This window comes from Neolamprologus brichardi, chromosome 2 (assembly GCF_056152115.1).
Source record: "Neolamprologus brichardi isolate AB-2024 chromosome 2, ASM5615211v1, whole genome shotgun sequence".
Classification (NCBI taxonomy): domain Eukaryota; kingdom Metazoa; phylum Chordata; class Actinopteri; order Cichliformes; family Cichlidae; genus Neolamprologus; species Neolamprologus brichardi.
The window spans coordinates 23,718,568-23,738,603 of NC_142105.1; the positions used below are offsets into that span (position 1 = coordinate 23,718,568).

At 43.1% G+C, this 20,036-nt stretch overlaps 1 protein-coding gene across 1 annotated transcript; it reads right to left on the reverse strand.

Annotated features, from left to right (window-relative positions):
• Positions 1-2,366: 2,366 nt before the first annotated feature.
• On the reverse strand, positions 2,367-19,369 carry kctd12b (potassium channel tetramerisation domain containing 12b). The gene is made up of 2 exons (XM_087848956.1): positions 17,617-19,369; positions 2,367-3,232 (listed from the first exon to the last, which is right to left on the reverse strand). Exons 1-2 carry the CDS (start codon positions 18,458-18,460, stop codon positions 2,661-2,663), a joined length of 1,416 nt encoding a protein of 471 aa, XP_087705082.1. The 5' UTR covers positions 18,461-19,369; the 3' UTR covers positions 2,367-2,660.
• Between the last annotated feature and the right edge of the window lie 667 nt (positions 19,370-20,036).

Sequence of the window (20,036 nt, forward strand, 5' to 3'; positions counted from 1 at the left end):
AAGCTTAATATGAAAGCAAATGAAACATGGGTGTTTTTGTCAAATCAAAACAAAACCGAGGTCTGATGTTCTCTTGCATCACTGGAAACAGGATGCTGGCGTAGACATGGAGGAAAGTTTATCAAAAAGGTTTTAAAAATTCAAAAGAATTTTGTGTGTTAAGTTGCAATTGGAGAAAAGTAATTAGGCAAGAGTCATTATGGTGAGTAACTTTTAAGAAGAAGAAGAAGGAGGGTTTGTTTTTTGTTTTTTTGTGGCTCAACACCCCACAGCTGTAAAACTGTGCTGGGCACGAGACACATTACTTATTAACTTATTAGTGTGTATTTCGGTAACAAATAGTGTAAGTGTCGACAATTTGAAACTCAGACATCATATAATTATGAGTTCCAGTAAGCCTCTTTCACACCAGCAGTTTTAAGGGTCGGTGTATTTAATGTTCTTAATTTAATTTAACATCAGATTTATTCCGTTGGGGGTCAGGAGACAGACTGCTGCTGATGGGCTAGTATGGGAAGGAGATGTGGGAATGTGATTTGGTTTGGATTCCTCCTGGGTGTTTCGCTTTTGGAGGTTTTCAAAGTATGCCCAACTGGGAACAGTTCGTGGGGTAGTTGGCTGGGGAAAAGGTGATCAGGAATACCCTACTTATCCTGCTGCCACTGTGACACAACTTTAGATCAGCAGAAGCGATGGATTTCAGAGTGTGAAATGTTTTATTGCAGTTATTATTGAGTGTTGCACAGTCTGATCTACTCACACTCCAGTAGAAGCACTAATGGTGTTTTCATGCTCGCCGTGCTCCCCCCCACCAGTAATGTGTGACGCACGCCTAGTTTGACGCCACATCCTGTGGCGCATACCAATGTATTTGTAACGCTTTGGCCAACTGTTCACTTCTTCGTAACCCCGCCGCTGCCACAGCTGAATTGAAGACACGGGTGTACCATCGTGCCAGTTTTTGCCACCATCTTAATGATATTCCAGTACAGAAGCTGAGAAATGTACACATATTTTTTGACTTCATGTCCTCCAATATCAGCACCTATGATTCAGGAGAAAACTGCAGTGGCTTCCTGCGCCTTAATGCATAAATAGAAGTAGCTGTGTGATAATGCAGTGCCGTTCAAAAGCAACCAATTCGAGGGTATACTGGTGCTTTAAGGGTGTACTTATTCTTTCACACAGTGCTTCTGTAGTTTGGCCTAATTTTTATTAAATACATAATGACACAGTGTGATATGTTATGTTTTATTGTTCATCTGAGCTGCATGTACATCACTTTAAGACCTCCCAAGGACCAGATTATATTTTATCACATCCTCATACATTAAACCCTAGAACTGCACAGTGTGTACTTGCGTTTTTTAGTGCCTGTGAATAATCAGGAGCTAGAAACTGACAAAGTAGCATACTATGGCATACAAAGTAGAAGCAGGCACTCTTTAGAGTTCAAATGTACACTTTAAAGCCAAGTTTAAGATTTAAGTGTTTTTTTGTATAAATGTTAAATGCAGCATGTTACAAAAGAGCTGCAGAGGTGGTGGCAAGCTGGTTTTCAAAGCAAGCCATTTCCCAGTTGCCAGTTTTATTGCTAGGCTAAGCTAAGCTAACCACCAAGCTCCGTACTGCGGGAGAGTCTCCTTCTCGTGTCAGAGTGAAAGTACGCACATTTTCCAGAATGATATTACTGCTTGTTAAATGGTTGAATACTGCGATGTTCAGAATTAATTCACAAAGTAAATGTAAAATAAATTCTTTCCCCTTATTTTTATGGACTTAAATCATTTAGCCCATAATGGGACTACACTTACACACACACACACACACCTGGTAATTCATTAGTGCAGCTGGATGAGCATTTTATGTAGAGCAGATAGAGGAACAAATGGTACTGTGCATTGCTTCATGTAGTCATTATTGTCATTATTATTCCACATTCTGGCTGCCTGTAATTACCCACTTCCCTTCCTGGTACACCGCTTTCTCTTTCTGATTCCCCCCCTCGTTCCAACAGTGCGGGCTGGAAGATAATGTAATCACAAAAAGAACGAAATTGCAACGCTTCTGAATCAGAGGCAGAAAGGAGTACTGTAGAAGGGCTTTGAAGTCATACAGTTAATATTGATGAGGTGAGACGTTTTAGATGATTAGCACCAGAGATTTCACTTCTGTCTTTTACTTTTGCATCATTAAGGTCAAACGCCTAAAATTTCAAACTTTGCTTACATTTTCCAGTTGCTTGATCAGCAGACATGGTACAGGGAGAAGGGCAGAAAGCTCCAATTAATATTGTTTGACTGAGTGAAAAGAAAATGAGTCCAAATATTTTTTCTATTCCAAAAAAAAAAAAAAAAAAACTTGTGAGGGAAAAACATAAGTATGACTCACAATCTGGACGTGAATGTTTTCTATGCTGGGTAAACACATCAAATGTAGTGCATGTCTGCTAGACAAGCTCAGCTGGAGAACTATACTTTAGCAGTTCACTTCTGTTGACATGCAAAAGCTACATTAGAGGTTTTTTGCTGACACTCTTCACAAAGTTAGAATCAAAGCGATGTAAATATAAAGCCAGAGTATGCCGCTAGCAGCATGTCCTCGCCATTGTTTTAAAGTCCTTGTCAGGTTTGCTCCTTACGATGCCACAACAAAGCTCTCTATGCATTGTACTTCTTTAGCAAGTCCCTTTGCCAGTGCCTCTTGCGATCTGGAAAAACTTTGGGCATGCGAATCTTTTTAAAGTCCTCAATGCATTTCTTCAAATCCTCCTCCAGCATTTTCCTCTCATCCTCATCCTCATCCAGCCCAGGCGGGGGGCAGCCGTTCTCCCTGACGCTGGGACGTGGAAGCGTCTTTAGGTTGAGCGTGGTAGGACGCTGGGGGCTGTCAGCGGGAGGCGGCGATGGAGGAGAAGGAGGACTGGATGATGAAGAAGGTTTGGATGAAGGCAGAGGAAGGGGGAAGACCGGGGGTGATGGCAGTGGAAGGTCGGGGATGTCTGGCGCAGGAGGAGGAGGTGGGGGAGGTGTTAGGGGAGGAGGAAGCGGGTTTCGGAGGTCCAGTGTTGGGATGGTGCTGGTTTCAGGAAGGCTTTGGGTTCGGCCACTGCTGCTGGTTTCTGCTGTGGCTGACAGTGTAGGTGCGGCAGTGGGTTTAGAGGTCACTGCTTCAGTGGTAGTCACTGCTGGGGGGTCAGAGATCATTGCCTTGGAAATATCTGATGAACTCCCTGCAGAAAAAAGAAAAAATATATATTTATGAGCTAAATTTATGCTGATTTCAAATCTTTTCCTGCTTATAGTGAAATAAAAATATTGCTACTGTGTCTATACAATAGGCTACATATGTTCAGTAAATACACAGACAAATCCAGCTGATTAGCTTAGCTTAAAAGCAATAGGGACGGCATTCTAGAATACTAGTTCTTGCCTGAAAGACAGGAGGGCATAACGACCTCCCACAGTCCTGTAGTCATGGTGAGTTTGCCAGGAAAGTAATGTACACTATATATAAGTACTGGATTTGACTTGAGCACAGGTTAACTAGGGAGCTTTAAAGGTGCCTGTAGGCGTAACAATCTTTGGACTCAGTCAGGCTTTGCTGTTTTCCTCTTTCTAGTCTGTATGCTAAAATAAGCTAAGCTAATCACTCTCTGGATCCAGCAATGCGTTCGATTTACAGGCTTCAGAGTTGTACTGCTTTTCTCATTTACCATTCACCGACAAGCGTTACATAAAAATGAAACGTATATGAATAACAAGCATTTACATTCAGATGTCCGCTCTGTTTGAATACAGGTCTCAGCCACCTGGGAAGCTTTCCACAAAAATTTGATTACATTTCACCTGCCTTTCTTTTTTTTTTACTCCCTCTTCTTTATCAGAGTGTGTCAGTAGTGTGCAGCTGGCACAGAAACAAACACCTGAGTCTTCAGCGTTACAGTTTTTTGTCTCCAAGAGTACAAAAGTAAACACACGCTGGCACAAGAGCATGTAGGAGCATTATGGAGGCAGTAATTAGCAGAGAATGGAGCTCAGCGTGAGAGATGAGGAGAGTGGAGGGCAGTTTCACTGCTTTTTTCAGTTTTAAATTACCTTTGGTTGCATGATTGTTTATCTGTGAAGATAAATACTGGCGCTGAACGGATGGCTTGAAACCTCCTGACCAAAAGCTTAAGAAGCTTTTTGTTTTTCACAGCGTGTTGATTTTTCATCTCATCTCTGTGTGAGAACTGAGGATGCTGCTGCTGTGGCACTTCTTGGAAAAACTAGAGTGTGTGTACATTGTGTACCTCACGGTCTTTGAAAACCAATGTACCATTTTCAAATGCAGCTTCTATCTCTCTCCCTCTCTTTATTTATTTATTTTTAATGAAACCACTGAGCAAGCAATCAGCCTCTCCCTGCCCTTTGATTTTTGCTGCGTGCATGATGGCACACACGCTCTGATTTCTCTGAAATCACAGAAAGCACCTGCGTCTACCTTAAAGTGAATGCGCTTAAAAATGTGTCTTCACTTTTATACTAATCTCACATTTTGACCACAGATAATGTTGAATCTCACTATATTGTATATTTGTTATGTATTCTCAAACTGTTTTGTCATGCGATCCACTTTGTTGAATATTATGTTCTTTTACGTACGTTACATACGTTAAACAGTATGAAGCATTTGAATGAGCAAAACATTTATCCCGTCATTCACATTACATGGGAGCAAGCTAAACACTGTGCTACAATACTACTCAGCAAGAAATGTTTTTCTTCCTCAGCAAGAGGTCCTTAAAATTTTTGAACAGGTATTGGGAGTTCATAACACGATGATCCAGGCAAACACAAACACAAATGTCGATATAGGGTTCTGACATGCCATAATGTGCACACAGCTCAAGAGTTTTCAACCAGATAGGATTTGATACAACCACCAGTCATGAAAGGAAAAATGTCTTTTCCATGAAGGGTAGCTGGAGGTTGCTGGCTCTCACAGGGTGAAAATGGTCCCAAGGAGGATGTTGCACCAAAACCTTCCTTTTGGTTGCTTGGAAATGGAGACCATTCATTTGCAGGTCTCAAATTGGTTGCCTCCGCACTGCAACCATTTTATTTTGAAGGAAAAAAGGCAAACGTGTCCTTTTCTGGTTTCTGCCTCACTTTGCACAATTTAATTACCACTCGCAGAGTAGCTGGTGAGTGTTTGTAGGCAAGTTTGCATGGAAACTATGGTCAGCCATAGCAATCATTAGTGATTAAAGCGTCCACAAAGTAGTTTTTACCAACTGTTTAGAAATGCACATCTTTCTGTTTTGATGGTGGTTGCCAGGAGGTCAACTACCAGCCTCCATGTCTGTTTGACTGGGGTTTTAGTGACTCCCATGAACATACAGCAACCACTTGCCAACCTGTCGAGGAATACACATCTTCTTCTCATAAACAGTCCTGGGTGGTCATGGACAGATGGTCTCTAGGGCTTTGTGATTAGGACCTTAGTCACTAAACCCACTTGTCACCATGACTGCCTTCTTCATCTATTTGATGCTCTCTTTAGATGGATGAGATAATCTGTCAAAGCCAATTATCTGCCTCCATCTGACCCTATGTTTATCATCCTCCTCTGTCATACCAATCCTCTGCATGTCCACCTTCACTACATCCATGAACTTCCACTGAGGTCTTTTTCTTTTCCTCCTCCCTGGAAGCGCCACCATCAACTCTCAACTTTGTCCAATACATTCTCTATCACTTCTCTGCACATGTCCAAACCATCTCAGCCTTGCCTCTCCAACGTTGTCTCCAAACTGCTTCAAGCAGTCCCTCTGATGTACTCATTGCTAATTTAGTTCATCCTGATCACTCCCAATGAATATCTTAGCATCTTTAATTCTGCCACCTCCAGCTCCACCTTCTGTTTTTTTGTCTGTCCCACCATCTCCAAATCATACATCACCTTGTAAGCCTTCTCTTTCACTCTTGCTGCTATCCTTGTGTCACAAATCACCCTAACACTGGTCTCAAAGATGCCCTTCTTCTTCTTCTTCTTCTTCTTCTTCTTCTTCTTCACCTCTCTAGCACACTGTCTGTGGCTTTGGGTCATTGACCCAAGGCATTTAAATTCTTCCACCTTCACTAGTTCTGCTCCTTGCATACTCATATTTCCATGTGTCTCCCTCTCATTCACACACGTGTATTTTCTCTTGCTTTCATCAACTTTCATTCCTCTTCTCTCTTGTGTGTACCTCGCTCCAGAGCATACCATAATTGTCACATGTCCAAAATGACAGACAAGTTAACGTCACATGGTTAGCCATCACATGACTTCAATGTGTGTGTTGATGCAACATGGATCATATTAAATAAGAAAAAAAAGCATACTTGGACTGTTACCTTGGGGGTCAGACTGACTATTTCCCATTCTAGAAAAGTCTACCAGAAACTGATGCAGAAAAAAATGCAAAGGGGTGAAAAAATCCATCAGAATGCAAGAAACGAAGTATGTGGAGCTCAAAGTTTCCTGGGGGAAGACCCTGAGACCCCACAACTAACGTATCTCTTTCCATTTACCAATGAAACCTATTCCTGTGATCACTCACATTTCCACTGGCTGTGAAGCATGCAGGTACAGTGCATGAAAATGCAAATGAACAGTTAAGCACTCTCAAACATGTTCAGTGCGACAAGCACACACATGCTCACACACACACATATACACACACAGACATGCTCACAGACATACCATGACACACAACGGGCTGCACTGTTTCCTTCAGCAGAGCTTATCATTACGCTAACCAGCCTTACATAACGGCAAAAGCTGCTTGTGTCAAACGGAGGCGGCACGGCATATTCTCCCAGCTCCTTGGCTTTCTGAATACCTGAATGCGAGTGTGTGACAGAAAGTGCTCAAGCTAGTGTGCGAGAGCAAGCCAGTGTCAGCTGTGTGTGCCTGCATGCATATATAAGCGTATGTGTGTGTGCATGTGTAGGTGTGCTTGCGAATGGGCAGATGCGTTTGTTTGTGTGTGTCGTTATTCTGGGCATGAAAAGGAGGACGGCTAAAGACGGAGGGAAAGAAAGGATGTAGGGGGAGGAGGGAGCGGGGTAGAAAGATGTTCTCCGCTGTGTGTGCTTGTGCATTTGGTGCATTCAGTGTCTTCATGATGAATACATGTGTTTGTGGGCTTCCTGAACGTGGGAGTATGGGGGCTTAGTAGTGTCAGAGGAGTAATCCACTGGGGGAAGGGCTCCGTGCTTTCCTCCTCCACCACTAAGCCTTATGGAGGAGAACAGCAAGAGAGTGCACTCAACCCTTTCCCCGGGCCACTTCTCCAGGGATATATGCAAAAGCTAGAGCTTTTTCGCACACATCACCCGCCCCACCTCCTTTTTTGCCTTTCCCATCTGTTCAGTGTGTCACATCCCTGCGTTGCCATCATTACTGCTATTAGCAACTCTAATGTGTCACTGTTGCCGGGGTTTATCACCTCTCTCTAACAAAACGTCTCCTCCGCTGTTTGTAATGCTGTCACCTGGATCTTTCATTTTGGTCAAATCAAAGCGCACCATTTATTCCCACACGGAGACTAAATAAAGCCATGAAACAGCTTGTAGGGCCTTAAATAAAGCTGGGTTTATATTAACAGTCAATTGAAATAAAAATAAAGGATTTTCTTTGACTTGTGTAATTATAAAGAGGTTAAAAAAGGCAATGATAAATGTCAAATGGCCACTTGAACAAATCATTGTCATTATAAAATGCCCAGCTTTTGAGCAGAAATAAATGTTTACATCGTGGTGCAAAAAATGCTTTTAGTCTGTATGGCTAATTTACCCACTTTATAACAACAGGAGAGGACGTGATCCTTTTTAATCAGTAGTAATTTTTAATATTAGTGGCCACTTTGAGCGACAGGTAGCTGCTGATACAGGCAGCTGTGTTGCTAGCTAGCTTCACCGCTACTGTTTGTTATGTTAATGACTATTTTAATGCAATAATATCAGACAAATAGCATGGCTGACTGTGTGGTTAACAGTTCTAAGAAGTCCATGTTCCATCTTTGGCGAGGTAAATACTGGGATGTTATATCAGTATGTTAGTAAGAACTGATTAACTGGTATCTGTGCCATATAGGCTCTGTTGACATTTTGCTAACCAAACATGCTAATGTTAGCTGATAACGCTCTCTGATAGCTGATGATTGCTAATTCTTTCCTTGTTGAAATGTTCACTTTTTGCTCCAAACACACCAAGGTCACCATCAAACTAAAGTCAAGGCTTTAGTATGTTCACAGACTGCTGTGTGACTTCATGTTTGCGGCTGAAATCTGGGATCTGGGGAGGCCAATAGTTCTCGTGTGCATAGCTCAGCCTTTTCTCCCTGCTTTCCTTCTTTAAGAATGGCTTCTTGACAGCCACCCCACCACTGAGACCATTTCTGATGAGGCTTTGATGAACAGTTGATGGATCAACTGATGATCTCTCAGGTCCCGTGTCAGGTCTTTGCTAGGATTGTGCCCTGAAGCTGAAGCGCACAGATGTTGCCATAACAAAGCTGGGAAGTAATGGCTAGAGGGAATAATTAGCAAGCTAAACCTCAAATTTCCATGCTACTAAAAGTTCACTGAACTAAATAATTTTATAAGTTAAATATTCAAGGGACAAACATCTGAAACTGCTAATGCTGTACATAGACAGCACGATAGATGGACTTTGTTTCCATTTCTAAAAACTAAGCCAATGCTGGTGTGCCTCAAATGTGTTTTCTTTTTAATGGCTAGGAGGGGGCTACTACTCTTTTTATAGAAAAAAAAATGAGTTCATGCTGAATAAAGCGTTATGTCTGTTTTACAAATTAAAAAAGATGTATATACACTCTATATAAGAGCTGATATCCCAGTGCTGATGTTGTTCCTGCATCATCATAATGTCTGTCCATGTCAATGTAGTTGTCATGTCATAGCATTGCGATGTTTATATGAAACTATCTTCTAGAAGAAATAGTAAGCATTTCAAGTGTTTTCTTTATTAAGTTATACAATATAATACATATTTTATCAAGTCAGACCAAATTTAGGTTACTAATGTTGGTTTGCTAGTGATAATTTATAAAAGCATTAGCTAACTTCTTGGCTAACACTAACTGAATGCTCAACGTCATTAGCAAGTTGCAATATTGAACTTGGAACATGTGCACTTTCGTTGGTTTCACAGTGAGAAGTGTTCTACCCTCATCAAGTTTAGTTTCATAACAACAAAATGGTGATGGAGACAATGTTCAATATGAGGCTTTTTAACAGCAGGTGACATCATAGTGGCTGCAGCCATCTTTTACAGTGTCTGTTAGTAGCCTACAAATGTTTAAGATATGTTGGTTTAAGAGGAAAAACTTTCATATTGCACTGTCCCTAAATGCTTTGTTGTGCTTGGATGTTTCGTCAAAATATATCTGCTACTCACACAAGGTCAATTAATAAAAATTTAATTGGAATCCTAAAAACAGTAGATGAGTGTAGAAAAAAAAGCTGCGTATCAGCAGCCATTGAATTGGCTTAAACACGACCTCGTCAATCAGCCTGCGGGTACTTTTTAAAATTCACTGCGACCGCTGACAGGTGTCGTGGCCTGAGGATGGAGAGACTGGCAAACAAGAGGACATCATCATCTCCATGGAAACGCCACAATGATGTGCAGGAGCCAGAGCTGCACAAATGCATAGTAATGTCTCTCAGACTGAGAGGAGCATTTTATCCTTTGTGGAGATGTACATATGGCTGTATCCTGCTGTTTCAAAGGAAACTGCACGCTACATAGTTTTGCCAATTGCAGCATGCTCCATATCTAATTACCTCGTATTCAGCTCAGATTTCCATCTCTGTTTTGTCAAACGATCTGCATGGTGCCTAATGACAGTGCGAGCGTCGCCTCCTACAGTCGCCTCTTTCATTGTCCTTTTTATCTCTGATTGACGACAAGCAAATACATACGGGGGTGTAATCAGACATAGTAATATTCTATTCTTCACATCAACTTTACATGCTGGGGCATAAACAGAGCTGCCTATGTCAAAATCACTGGAGTGCGCTCACAAGTCTCCGAGCAATTACAAATCTGTCAATCTGCATAATGTGGAGGAAATGCCTGATGTAAACAGCTGGAGACCAGAGAGTTGCTGCTATGTAAGAAAACTTAAAAAGGGGAGTAAAGGTCAGAGGAAAGAGAGGGTGAAATAGTGGGAAAGGTCTGGAACAAATTTACAAGCGCTAAATGACTAACAGATACGGTGTTTCACTGCATTTAGAAAAGACCAGGACATTTTTCTTATTTCTGCATGCTTGCACGTATTCAGTCTGAGTGTCTGCTGATTCACCTGCCTCAAGTACCTCCTCTTTATCTTTGCTTTCCTTTCAAAACCCTGAGCTGCTACCTGGCTCCCACAGGGCATAACCAGCCTGCATAAGCACCCTAAAGTCCATCCTGGCACCCCTCAGCTCCTGCAGCTACTGTGCCACCTGCTTCCTCTTTCTTCCTGCCTGCTTTCAGCAAAGTCCAACCCTATCCTGGGCTGCAGCACTAAGACCAATCCTGACTGTTCAGATTACTGATAATTAGAGGAACAGATTAGAGCCCAAGTCTCCAGATGGCCAAGGTGAATCCTATTCTAATGACAGCACTCACAGACACATTTGCAGCTCACTGCTGAGCTCCTTTAGACCAGCACAGACACAGAAAAGGCTCAGTCGCATGTTTTTTCCAGTTCTATCATTAATGGATGGCATGAAAATCAAATTCAACAAATTTGAATAATTCACTGTTGAGAGATATTTGTTTGCATAGGAACATTGGAATCGATCATTTTATTCCTCAAAATGGATAAACTAAGCCCGATTACCAACATGCAATATAAAACTTTAAAAACACTGTCGTATACCCTTTATAATAAATGTATTTATAAAGGGTGGGGTTAATACACCTGAATTTATTACAGAATAAGAACAAACAGGGATTCTAGAGATATAAATAGAGAAACATAATACAGCTCTATATTGCTCTTTACTCTCTGTTGACTTTTAAAGAGATATATCCAACGAGCAGCACTTCACTGAGCGAAAATGCCCGAGGAGATTGGCCAGACTGCTTTGAGGTTAAGCACAGCAACAGCATAACTACTCGTCATAACTAAGGTATGCAGAAGAGCATGGCTGAATGCAAAACACAGCCTTAAAGCACAGGCTTAACAAAATTGGACCATGGAAAAACAGTGCCTGGTTTGATGAGTTTCAGAATTTGGTGTAATTGTCATGAAAGCATGGATCTGTCCTGCCTTGTATATCAATGGTTCAGGGTGGTTCCCAAAGCTCACATCAGCTTAAAGTGGTTTCTAGCAAGGTGTAACTGTACAGGAGTACCTGCGGTGGCAACTAGAGTTAAAATGGCCCATTAATCCTTATTAATTGGCCATTAATAAGTATTATTAATAACTCTAATAATTAGAGTTAAATCAGCATTTTGTTAGTACCTGATTAAAAAACCACGGGACACGATAATGGCAGTTGTTACCCAACCTGGCTCTTGGTGACACATCAAAGAAACACCTGACGCCATGGCCTCTGGAGTGAAAGCATTTGGTGGCTCTATTGTGCTGAACTAGATATTTTTGCTGGTGTGGTTTGCCCCCCGAGAGGAACGTGTCATTACAAATCTGTACAAAGTTGTTCTGAGCGATCATTATTATCCTATCATTAAAAGCTTCTATCACGATGGCAGTCCTCTTTCCCAGAATGACAACTCCCCCCGTCTATAGGGCACGCGGGCTCACTGTTTTGATGAGAATGAAAATGATATGAATTATATGCTTCACAGTCAGCAGAGCTCAAAATAATTAAACACCTACGGGAGATTTTGTACCAAGTGTTAGCACTGTCCACCAGCGCCATCAAAACACAAAATGAGGGAATATCTTTTGATTTAACTGTGTTGATTTTTTCCAGGGAAGTTACAGACCCTTGGAGAATGAATGCCAAGAAGTACTGAAGTTACTACTAAAACACTTTGTACACTAGTCTTCCCTTTAATTTGTCAAGTTTTATGTAAAATATAATCATTGCATTGCTTTTAACATGCCGACTGAGGCAGCTTCTGCCCTGCCTTTCCCAATCCAATCTATTGCGTCTCCATTTTGGCCTAATCATGCCTCTTTTCTTATAAAATTGCTCCTGCCTCGTCACATATTTATAGTCTCCGTGGGACTGTATATGCCAAGCTTTGCCACTTCAGTTCTTCCTTCTTGTTGCTTACACTTATCCTACAATTTCCCCCTTGACACTTTCACTTACTATACAACTTATATCGTGCTTCTTCATTCCACTCATGCTCTTGCTCAGTGTCTGCACAGAGCCATCATTTCCGTGTTGGAGAATTGCACCGACAAAGGGAAAAACAAACTGGCAATGCAGGGAGAGTAATGAGATAACAGCACTGTAAATCAGTAGTGATTCCAGGTTGTCGCTCCCCCCTCTGGCTTCCCCCCTGACGTGACCATCTCCTGTCCTAGCACAATGAAGTCCCTCCCGTCACCCCCCCCTCCCTTGTCATTCAGGGTGAAAATGTTTTGTGACAGCTGCTCTCTGTAGGAGCTGAGAATGAGGGGAAGCCAGGCATGTGGAGAAGCTGGAGGACAGAGCGATACAAGTGAATAAGGTACACATCTGGCTCGGTGCCTGACTCACTATAAATAGCCCAACACACACACAATGAGACCAAGAAGTCCCAAGCCAGTGTTACTGTACTCCCTAAATGTTGCCTTGCATGGCAGCAATAGCAAACAAGGGGTGAACACACACACACATACACAAACACACAGAGAACACAGCGGTGCACCTCAGGCCGCTGCTCCCTGCTACCCCCCGCCCAGGTTGGTCAGTGCTACTCCAAGGTAATTATCAGCAATGATGTTGTTCTATATGAGCATGTTCTTCTCTTTGTTTTAATTGCCATCAAGAGAGGAGGAGAGAGGTAAATGCCTTATTTGCCTGCTAATGCATTTTTAACTCAAAGAAGAGTGAAAACATGGCAGCCGATTAGATCTAAAACCTCACGGCCCAGAGTCAAAATCCCGGCACGGGAGTTGTGTTGCACATCTTCTCGTAGCAACTTCCCTCTCCCCGCGAGCGCGCGCGTCCGTGTGAGCGTGCGTTTAGAGATGCCAACTGCACGCTCAGCATGTTTGTGTGAGAGGGAGTGGACCTCAGTCGCACTGACGCACCCGAAACTGAGGCCTGTCCAACCTGTCATCCAAAAAAAAAAAAAAAAAAAAACTCCACACAAGCATAAAGGCAACAAAAACAACAGGAGCCAAATTATCCTGGCAGACAGATCCAAAAGCAGACGAGGCAGTGAGACATAAACAAGTACAGCCACATGGCTGCAGCTGAAGGCTCAGAATGAACAGGAACAGCAGCTTTCAGACATCTGATGGCGCACTGAAGTCTAAGGTGCTGAGAAATTGACTCACTCTTGTCTTGTCACTCTCACACATGCAATATGTCTCTCCCCGAAAAAGAAAAAAAAAGACGTAGTCTAGGAATCTTGGCTAAGTTTAGTCAGCTTAATGGTGAAGTTCATGAATCACAAACAGATGATAAAAAATACTGTTTCTTCCTTATGGTGAAGATCAACAATCCCCCATTTGTGCTGGTTTTATGCTACAGATTGATAGTGATAGCAACTATACTGAGTGCGCTCTTGATTCTGCAGTGTATCCCTTGGGTGCAGTGTGACTGAATCTCTTTGGGGGTGTTGATGGAGCTGACAGGCCGCAGAGGAGCATCTTACAGCACAGTCCTCCCCTTCTCCAAATAACAGGAAGAGAGATCAGATGGGAACACCGAATCCTTGTCAAATAAATACTCCCGCGGTCTCCCAAATATCTATCTCTCTGTGCCCCATTTTCCAATCCCCATTTCCTTTGACGTGCATCTGTTCCTGTTCTCTTCTGCCTTCTTCCCCTCTTTTTCCAAATAGAGGATGCAATGACCCAGCTGGCTCCGAGACAAGGATCATCCTCAGAGAGGGAAAAGAGACGGGGCCAAAGCATGTTGTCATGTAGAGCAGCCTACAGTAGCAAAAGCTTGGGTCAAATCACTGCCTGAAGGCACGCAGAGAAGCCAGTCTCGCACTCATTCTCGAATCCTTCGACTTTAGTGATAAATGAGTCCTCATAAATGTGAAAATCTGCGCTTGAAACAACAAATGATTGATTTCAGTTGATAATTTGTTGTGTGACAAGCTGAAATTTTGCAATCTGCTGCGTTTTCCCCCACAAAACATGAAGAAGCAAAAGGTCATGGTAAAATATCTTTATTATGACACTCTGAATATGAATAGGCATACCGTGGCGACACAGTGAGAACCTGCTGCCTTTGCAAGCACACGAGCAGACAATGCTACACTTTTCAACCACATGTTTCACAAGACACATTTAAAAAAAAAGAAAAAAAACACCACTGAATTTCACCGCGCACATTTCGTCTGGCCTGTGGACCTTGCTGCTCTGAATGTCAGCGTCTGAATGTCAACGCTTCCACGCATCTCGCTGCTGCTGAATGTTGAATCTCAAGGAATTTGCGCTGACGAGAGGAGGAGAGGTTAAGGAGGCCAGTGCCTGAAATTTCACACGAAGGCATGTTTCTCCATGTTTGCGCTAATGACTGACCTTGGCACGCCCGTGTTGCTGTAGTCCGCCGGAGGACAGTGACAGAGGAATGCTGCCTGTGACTGTGTTTATTTGGGCTGGAGAGACACTGCAGGCACAGTATTGTCCTGGTCTCTGAGGATTTGTCATGCATTCCAGAGCAGGAAGGGGGGGATAATTTTTTTTTCTCCCTGAATTAGAGAGCAACATAAATTTTTCACAAAGTTTTGTGAAGCTCATTAGCTATGCTTTTATCAAGGCCAGAGTGAGATCAGGTTTTGAGGTCTTATACTAAGATAATTAGCATGAGATAATCGCTCGGTAGAGAACTTCTGAGACAGAGTTTATAAAATGACACGTGACTGCCTCACATACATAACCCTTAAGTCTGGTTGTTGTTCGAGTGTAAGTTATGACACCTTTGCCCTCAATGAAAATACTTTGTACTTATATTGTATTTTGCTGTTGTTTTTTATTGATGACACACAAAAATGATTTCTAGTCTCTCAGAAATGGATAAACTGTTGCTCTGCGGGAGGTTGTAAATACTACGGAGTCTTGAAATTTAGATTCAATCTTTAAAATTTTGACTGCACACAGAAATTAGGTCAATTATTGGCAACAAAATAAAGGTTTTCTAATCTGCTTGGACAAGGCCTGTTATCTGTGCATGTCCTCGTTTCTATCATGGCTCAGATTTTTTGGTCAAATGCTCCACGCAAGTCCAGGCTGAAGAGAAAAAAAGAGGGCAAAAAAAAAAAAGTGGAAAAGCAGATGGAAGGATGGTGCCTGAGGGCTGAAAATTTCACACGGAGGAGAGTTTGTGTCCAAGGACATTTCCTCTGATGGGAAACGCTGAGATGAAAATTTGAACGGCTTTACTTGTGATTGACTTGCATTGTCACCGAAAATTAAAATGTGAAACTGCGGTAATGGGAATGTGCTATTTTCATCATACTTTGTGCTCCCTGATATTCAAAAAGAAAAAAAGAAAAAAAGAAATAACCCCCCTTTTTGGGGGGTTAGGAATGGAAATACAAGCAGGATAGAAAGAAAGCATATTTTATTTGACAAATCAATTTGCGTTTGGTGGAACACTTTTAATATCAGTGTTGTCTATGCCTGCAGCGACACACTGCAGCAGGGTCTAACAGACTGACTCGGATGTCAACAACACTTCATCACACTAAAACACAATATTGCAATTTCTAGACATTTCAGAATACATTTATTACAACTGTCAGACACACTAAAAAGTCGACACCTTGTCGCACGGGTGAACTCTGCCTTGCGCTGCCTGTTCCCCGAACAGTTTTAAACGAAAACCTCTTATTTGTCCTCATTTTGAGCCATTTCTGCATTTTCCTGTAATCTGATGAATCCTTTGTTGGATTTAAGTGTCCCACGTTTATGTTAGTCTGAGGTATATGATGTGCAGACCCGTCCTGAGGCTGTATCTGGATCTTGTGCTCCTTTTTGAGCCGACTGTGAGTTACTGACGGTTACACGCGCTCACTATAAGCTGCCATTGCTACAGTGGTGAGAAAACACTGGGCTTTGGCTGGCTACAGCAAATCCTACCCTTTCTCGCTGGTATTCACTTACAGAAGGAGTGAGCTATAGTCAAATACGCAGCCGCTTCAGCTAATACTGAGTATTAAGAATAACATTGTTGATTACGGGACATCCAAAGATCTGCTGTGATGACTGCTGATTTCTTCTCACGCAAATAACAGGAAGCAATGTGTAAGCCCATTCTGACATGTGACCGGCTGTGGAAAATAATTATCTTTAAGATGTAATTGAACAAATAAATTTCAAAGAAGCACAATAAATGAAAAAAGAGCAGTGGACCATGAGTGAATCAACACCTTCCATCTTCTCTGCCCTATAAGTGTGGGTGATTAAAATACTGAAAGCTCCACTGCACAGTCAATACACACACCTTTTTCCCCCCCTCTCTCGTTGTCTGTCTATAAGATCTCTTGATATTTGAGATTTAATAGTTTTTCAACATTTGCCACACAACCCGTTTTCTTTCTTTCTTTCTTTTTTTTTGGGGGGGGGGGGGGGGGGGGGACCTCTGCACAACTTCAATCTGCTTTTTCTGAAAAAATAACTTCACTGCAGTCTTTTCTTTTCTATTCACTCCAAAGCAGCAGAACAGATTAACTATGGCACGTTCCCAAACCACACGGACATGGTACTGGACATTTAATAAAAACTAAAGGAAATTAGATTACACTTCCTTTGTGTGTGTGCGTGTGTGTGTTGGGGTTTCTCACGTCCCTCAAGGCTGATAAGATGTCCAATTATTTGGTAATTTAGTTCAAAGGAGCAGGAGACAGTCCGATCTGCTTGAGTAAGCAGGCAAAATATAGCACTGTACATCACGGCAACTCTTTGAAGCCCTTTCCCTTATGCCCTTATGACTGGTTCAGTAGTCATATAGACACACTGGTGTTTTTTATTCAACAAAATTAGCTCTTGGATACAGTATTGTGCTTTAACCAAGGCATATGCACTATATAGAGAGTACAAAAAGGAAATAGAAGGTATCAGTCTCTGCAGGAAAGGCTGTGGGGTTGCTGTTGTTCAGGGCTGGGGACTACAACTAGATGGAGAGGCGGCGGCTTAAGCAAGGGCAAAAGCTTGGCCTGAGGATTGGGGGGAGGGTGAATTCGGGGTTGAAGGGGAAGGCTCGATCTGCAGAGAAGGTATGAAGAGTCAGAGCAGCGGCCAGGTACTGTTCACAGGATAAAAGCTGGAGGCTGTAAAGAGAGATGGAAGGGCACAACATCTACAGTACATCTACTGGTTCAGAAGCCATCAGAGAGAGAAAGACAGGATGGCTGGAGGCTGGAGGGGGAGGGGGGTTCTTGGATACAGGGTGAGGGGACCGGGGAAACAAAGCCGATAGTCTCACTCACGGTAGAACACATATTCAGTGTAGCTGGTCCAGATCTTGTCGTCCGTCTGCTCGTGGGCAAAGGCGCAGGTTCCTGTGGAATTGCAGGCCACCATGTGAAAGCCTGCATCTGCCAGCTTGTCAAAAGCCTGCTCCAGGAAGGTGAACTTGAGATAGTAGCGGGATGTATAGCGCTCAGGGGGGCGATCCGGATCCCGGCTCTCGTTCAGCGTTTCCCCAAACACCTCTTTAGCCAGGGAGGTCTTCCCACACACCATGATCCGTGCCACTCGGCGAAATTTGGCATCCGTGTGGCTGTCGCGTCCCAAGGTGTAGGAGCCTCGGTAGCCAATAGTGATGAACCCAGAACGTTTGCCATCCATGGCGCCCGGCACCAGGCTGGCACAGGCAGCAGCAGCAGCACCCAGAGAGCTGAGGTTACGGGAGGTGTCAGTCCCAGGTGAGGAGTCCTCTGTGTCACTAGGACATCCCTCATCACCAAGGGAGTTCTGTTTGCTGATTTTGGGTGCCAGAAGCCTGACGAGCTCTGGTAGGTTGAAGAACTCAGCCTCTCTCTGCAAACGACCGCGCTCTGGGAAGTGGTCTGGAAGGACCAGCTGCTGGTCGCGCATGTAGTCCAGGATGTAACGAAACAGGAAACCATCACGGTCTACAAAGAAGCGCCCCTTTGTGTCCCTGGCCAGTCCTTTGGCTGACTTTTGAGTAAACATCTCCCACAGCAGAGAGTCTGGCACGCTTGTGAGTGTAGAGTAGCGGGTTATGTACACCTGCCCACCGACATTGAGCTCTATGATCTCTGGAAAGGGTATCTCCTCTGCAGATATGCCACTATCTGGCAAAGCCATGTTCCCCTCCTGCCACGCTCGTCCACTTAGATGCAACTTTGTTTTACTTGTTTTAACTTGTTTTAGTTAAAGTTCAAATCGGGATCAGCACAGCCTTTCACGGTCAATGGTGTGGGCTGCTTGGCTGCCAAATTTCAGGTCCTGTGCTATTGGAGCGCTGCACTATTTGTCAGCCCGTAAAAATAAGAAAAAAGCTCGCAGAAATGCTTTAAGCTGCCACACTGCTTCTAATCTAACTACAGCTTTTTCATTTACTTACTAAAACATAGCGCAGGGATTCAGGAAGCGGCGACTGGAGCCGATGTGTCCATGTCCTTTACGCGCAGGTAGACGTGTAGCTTGAGCATGAAATTCTGCTTTCCGTACCAGCTCTCTGGTCAGAAAATGCACCATTTGCACAACTACTCATTACGACTTCTCTTGGTCTAATGTCGTTTGGGTGTCCTGGCGCAAACAGGATCAGAACTTCAACAATGCGTTTTATAGCAGTCCGGGTCTAAAGGTTCAATTGTTGATAAAATCCACGCGAAGAAGACGAAGTTCCAAATGTAGTGAGAGGCTATGACAGTAAATAAAAAGATCTCATTTGTCTCCATCCCTTTACGCGCGCTGGTTAGCTGCTCAGACTCTCCGCTCCGGTGTCGTCTCGTGCCAAACTGTAACTTAACTGCATCGTAACGGTGGACACGGCGTTTATCTCTTACGCTTAACCACGCCCCACGGTGACGCGCCTCTGCCGTGATTCAGCTCAAAAACACCCAGTCTTCCAAGAACAAGCCGACAGCACCTTTCCGTGATTCTCCCAGTGGAGTCGCGGTTATGATTGTGCGATTTGACTCCAAGTTGTCCTATAATGGTCTATTAATGGGTCGGTTTTTATCAGTGAGCTAGACCTGACAGCCATCTAAACGCCAAACTGCACCACTGCCCGAACCTTATATTTGCCAGGGTCACATTCAAACCCTCCCGCTTCTTATAAATCTAATAAATTCTTATATTGTTTGATGCCATCATTTTTGGAACCGCTCGCAGTGATCAGTGTGGACACTTTGCGCGAGAGGGATGGGATAACAGCGACATCTAGTGAGCACTCTAAAGGAAACAGTTTCCCTAAACACTACTAACAACTTAAATTCCGATTATAAAGACATAAAGAGTTGTTATTGGAGATAGTGCGCTGTAGTCTAAATACCTTTTCACTCAGAAATCTGCGCATTTGAACCTCGCTGTGCACAATGATTTACAAGCACAGTTTGGCTCACTGTTGCTCTTCTGCAAGGTGAAAAGCTTCTCTGTGCTCAGCTGAGATCTGAGTTACTGTGATGCGACCATGCGGCTTGCACGGCTATGAAACTGAAACTAGAACCCACCAGCAGCCCATATCACACAGGGTTTTACTAAAGTAAGACACAGAGTGCATGGTCACAAATAGATGTGGTATTTACTGAATCATCTATTTCATAGTGTAAAGGCATGCATCTATACAATATCACAAGTGCATTTTGCAGGTTTTAAAACCCTGAGATAGTATCCAGCTGTTCCCTGGGTGAGAATGCCTTGTTGAGGCCAGATGTCA

Bases quoted from the DNA above. Each gene is read 5' to 3' on its own strand.
- kctd12b (XM_087848956.1), bottom strand. From the start codon at position 18,460: ATGGCTTTGCCAGATAGTGGCATATCTGCAGAGGAGATACCCTTTCCA. The intron at 3,233-17,616 runs GTGAGTGAGACT...TTTTTTCTGCAG, and splicing joins CACTGAATATGTGTTCTACC to GGAGTTCATCAGATATTTCC.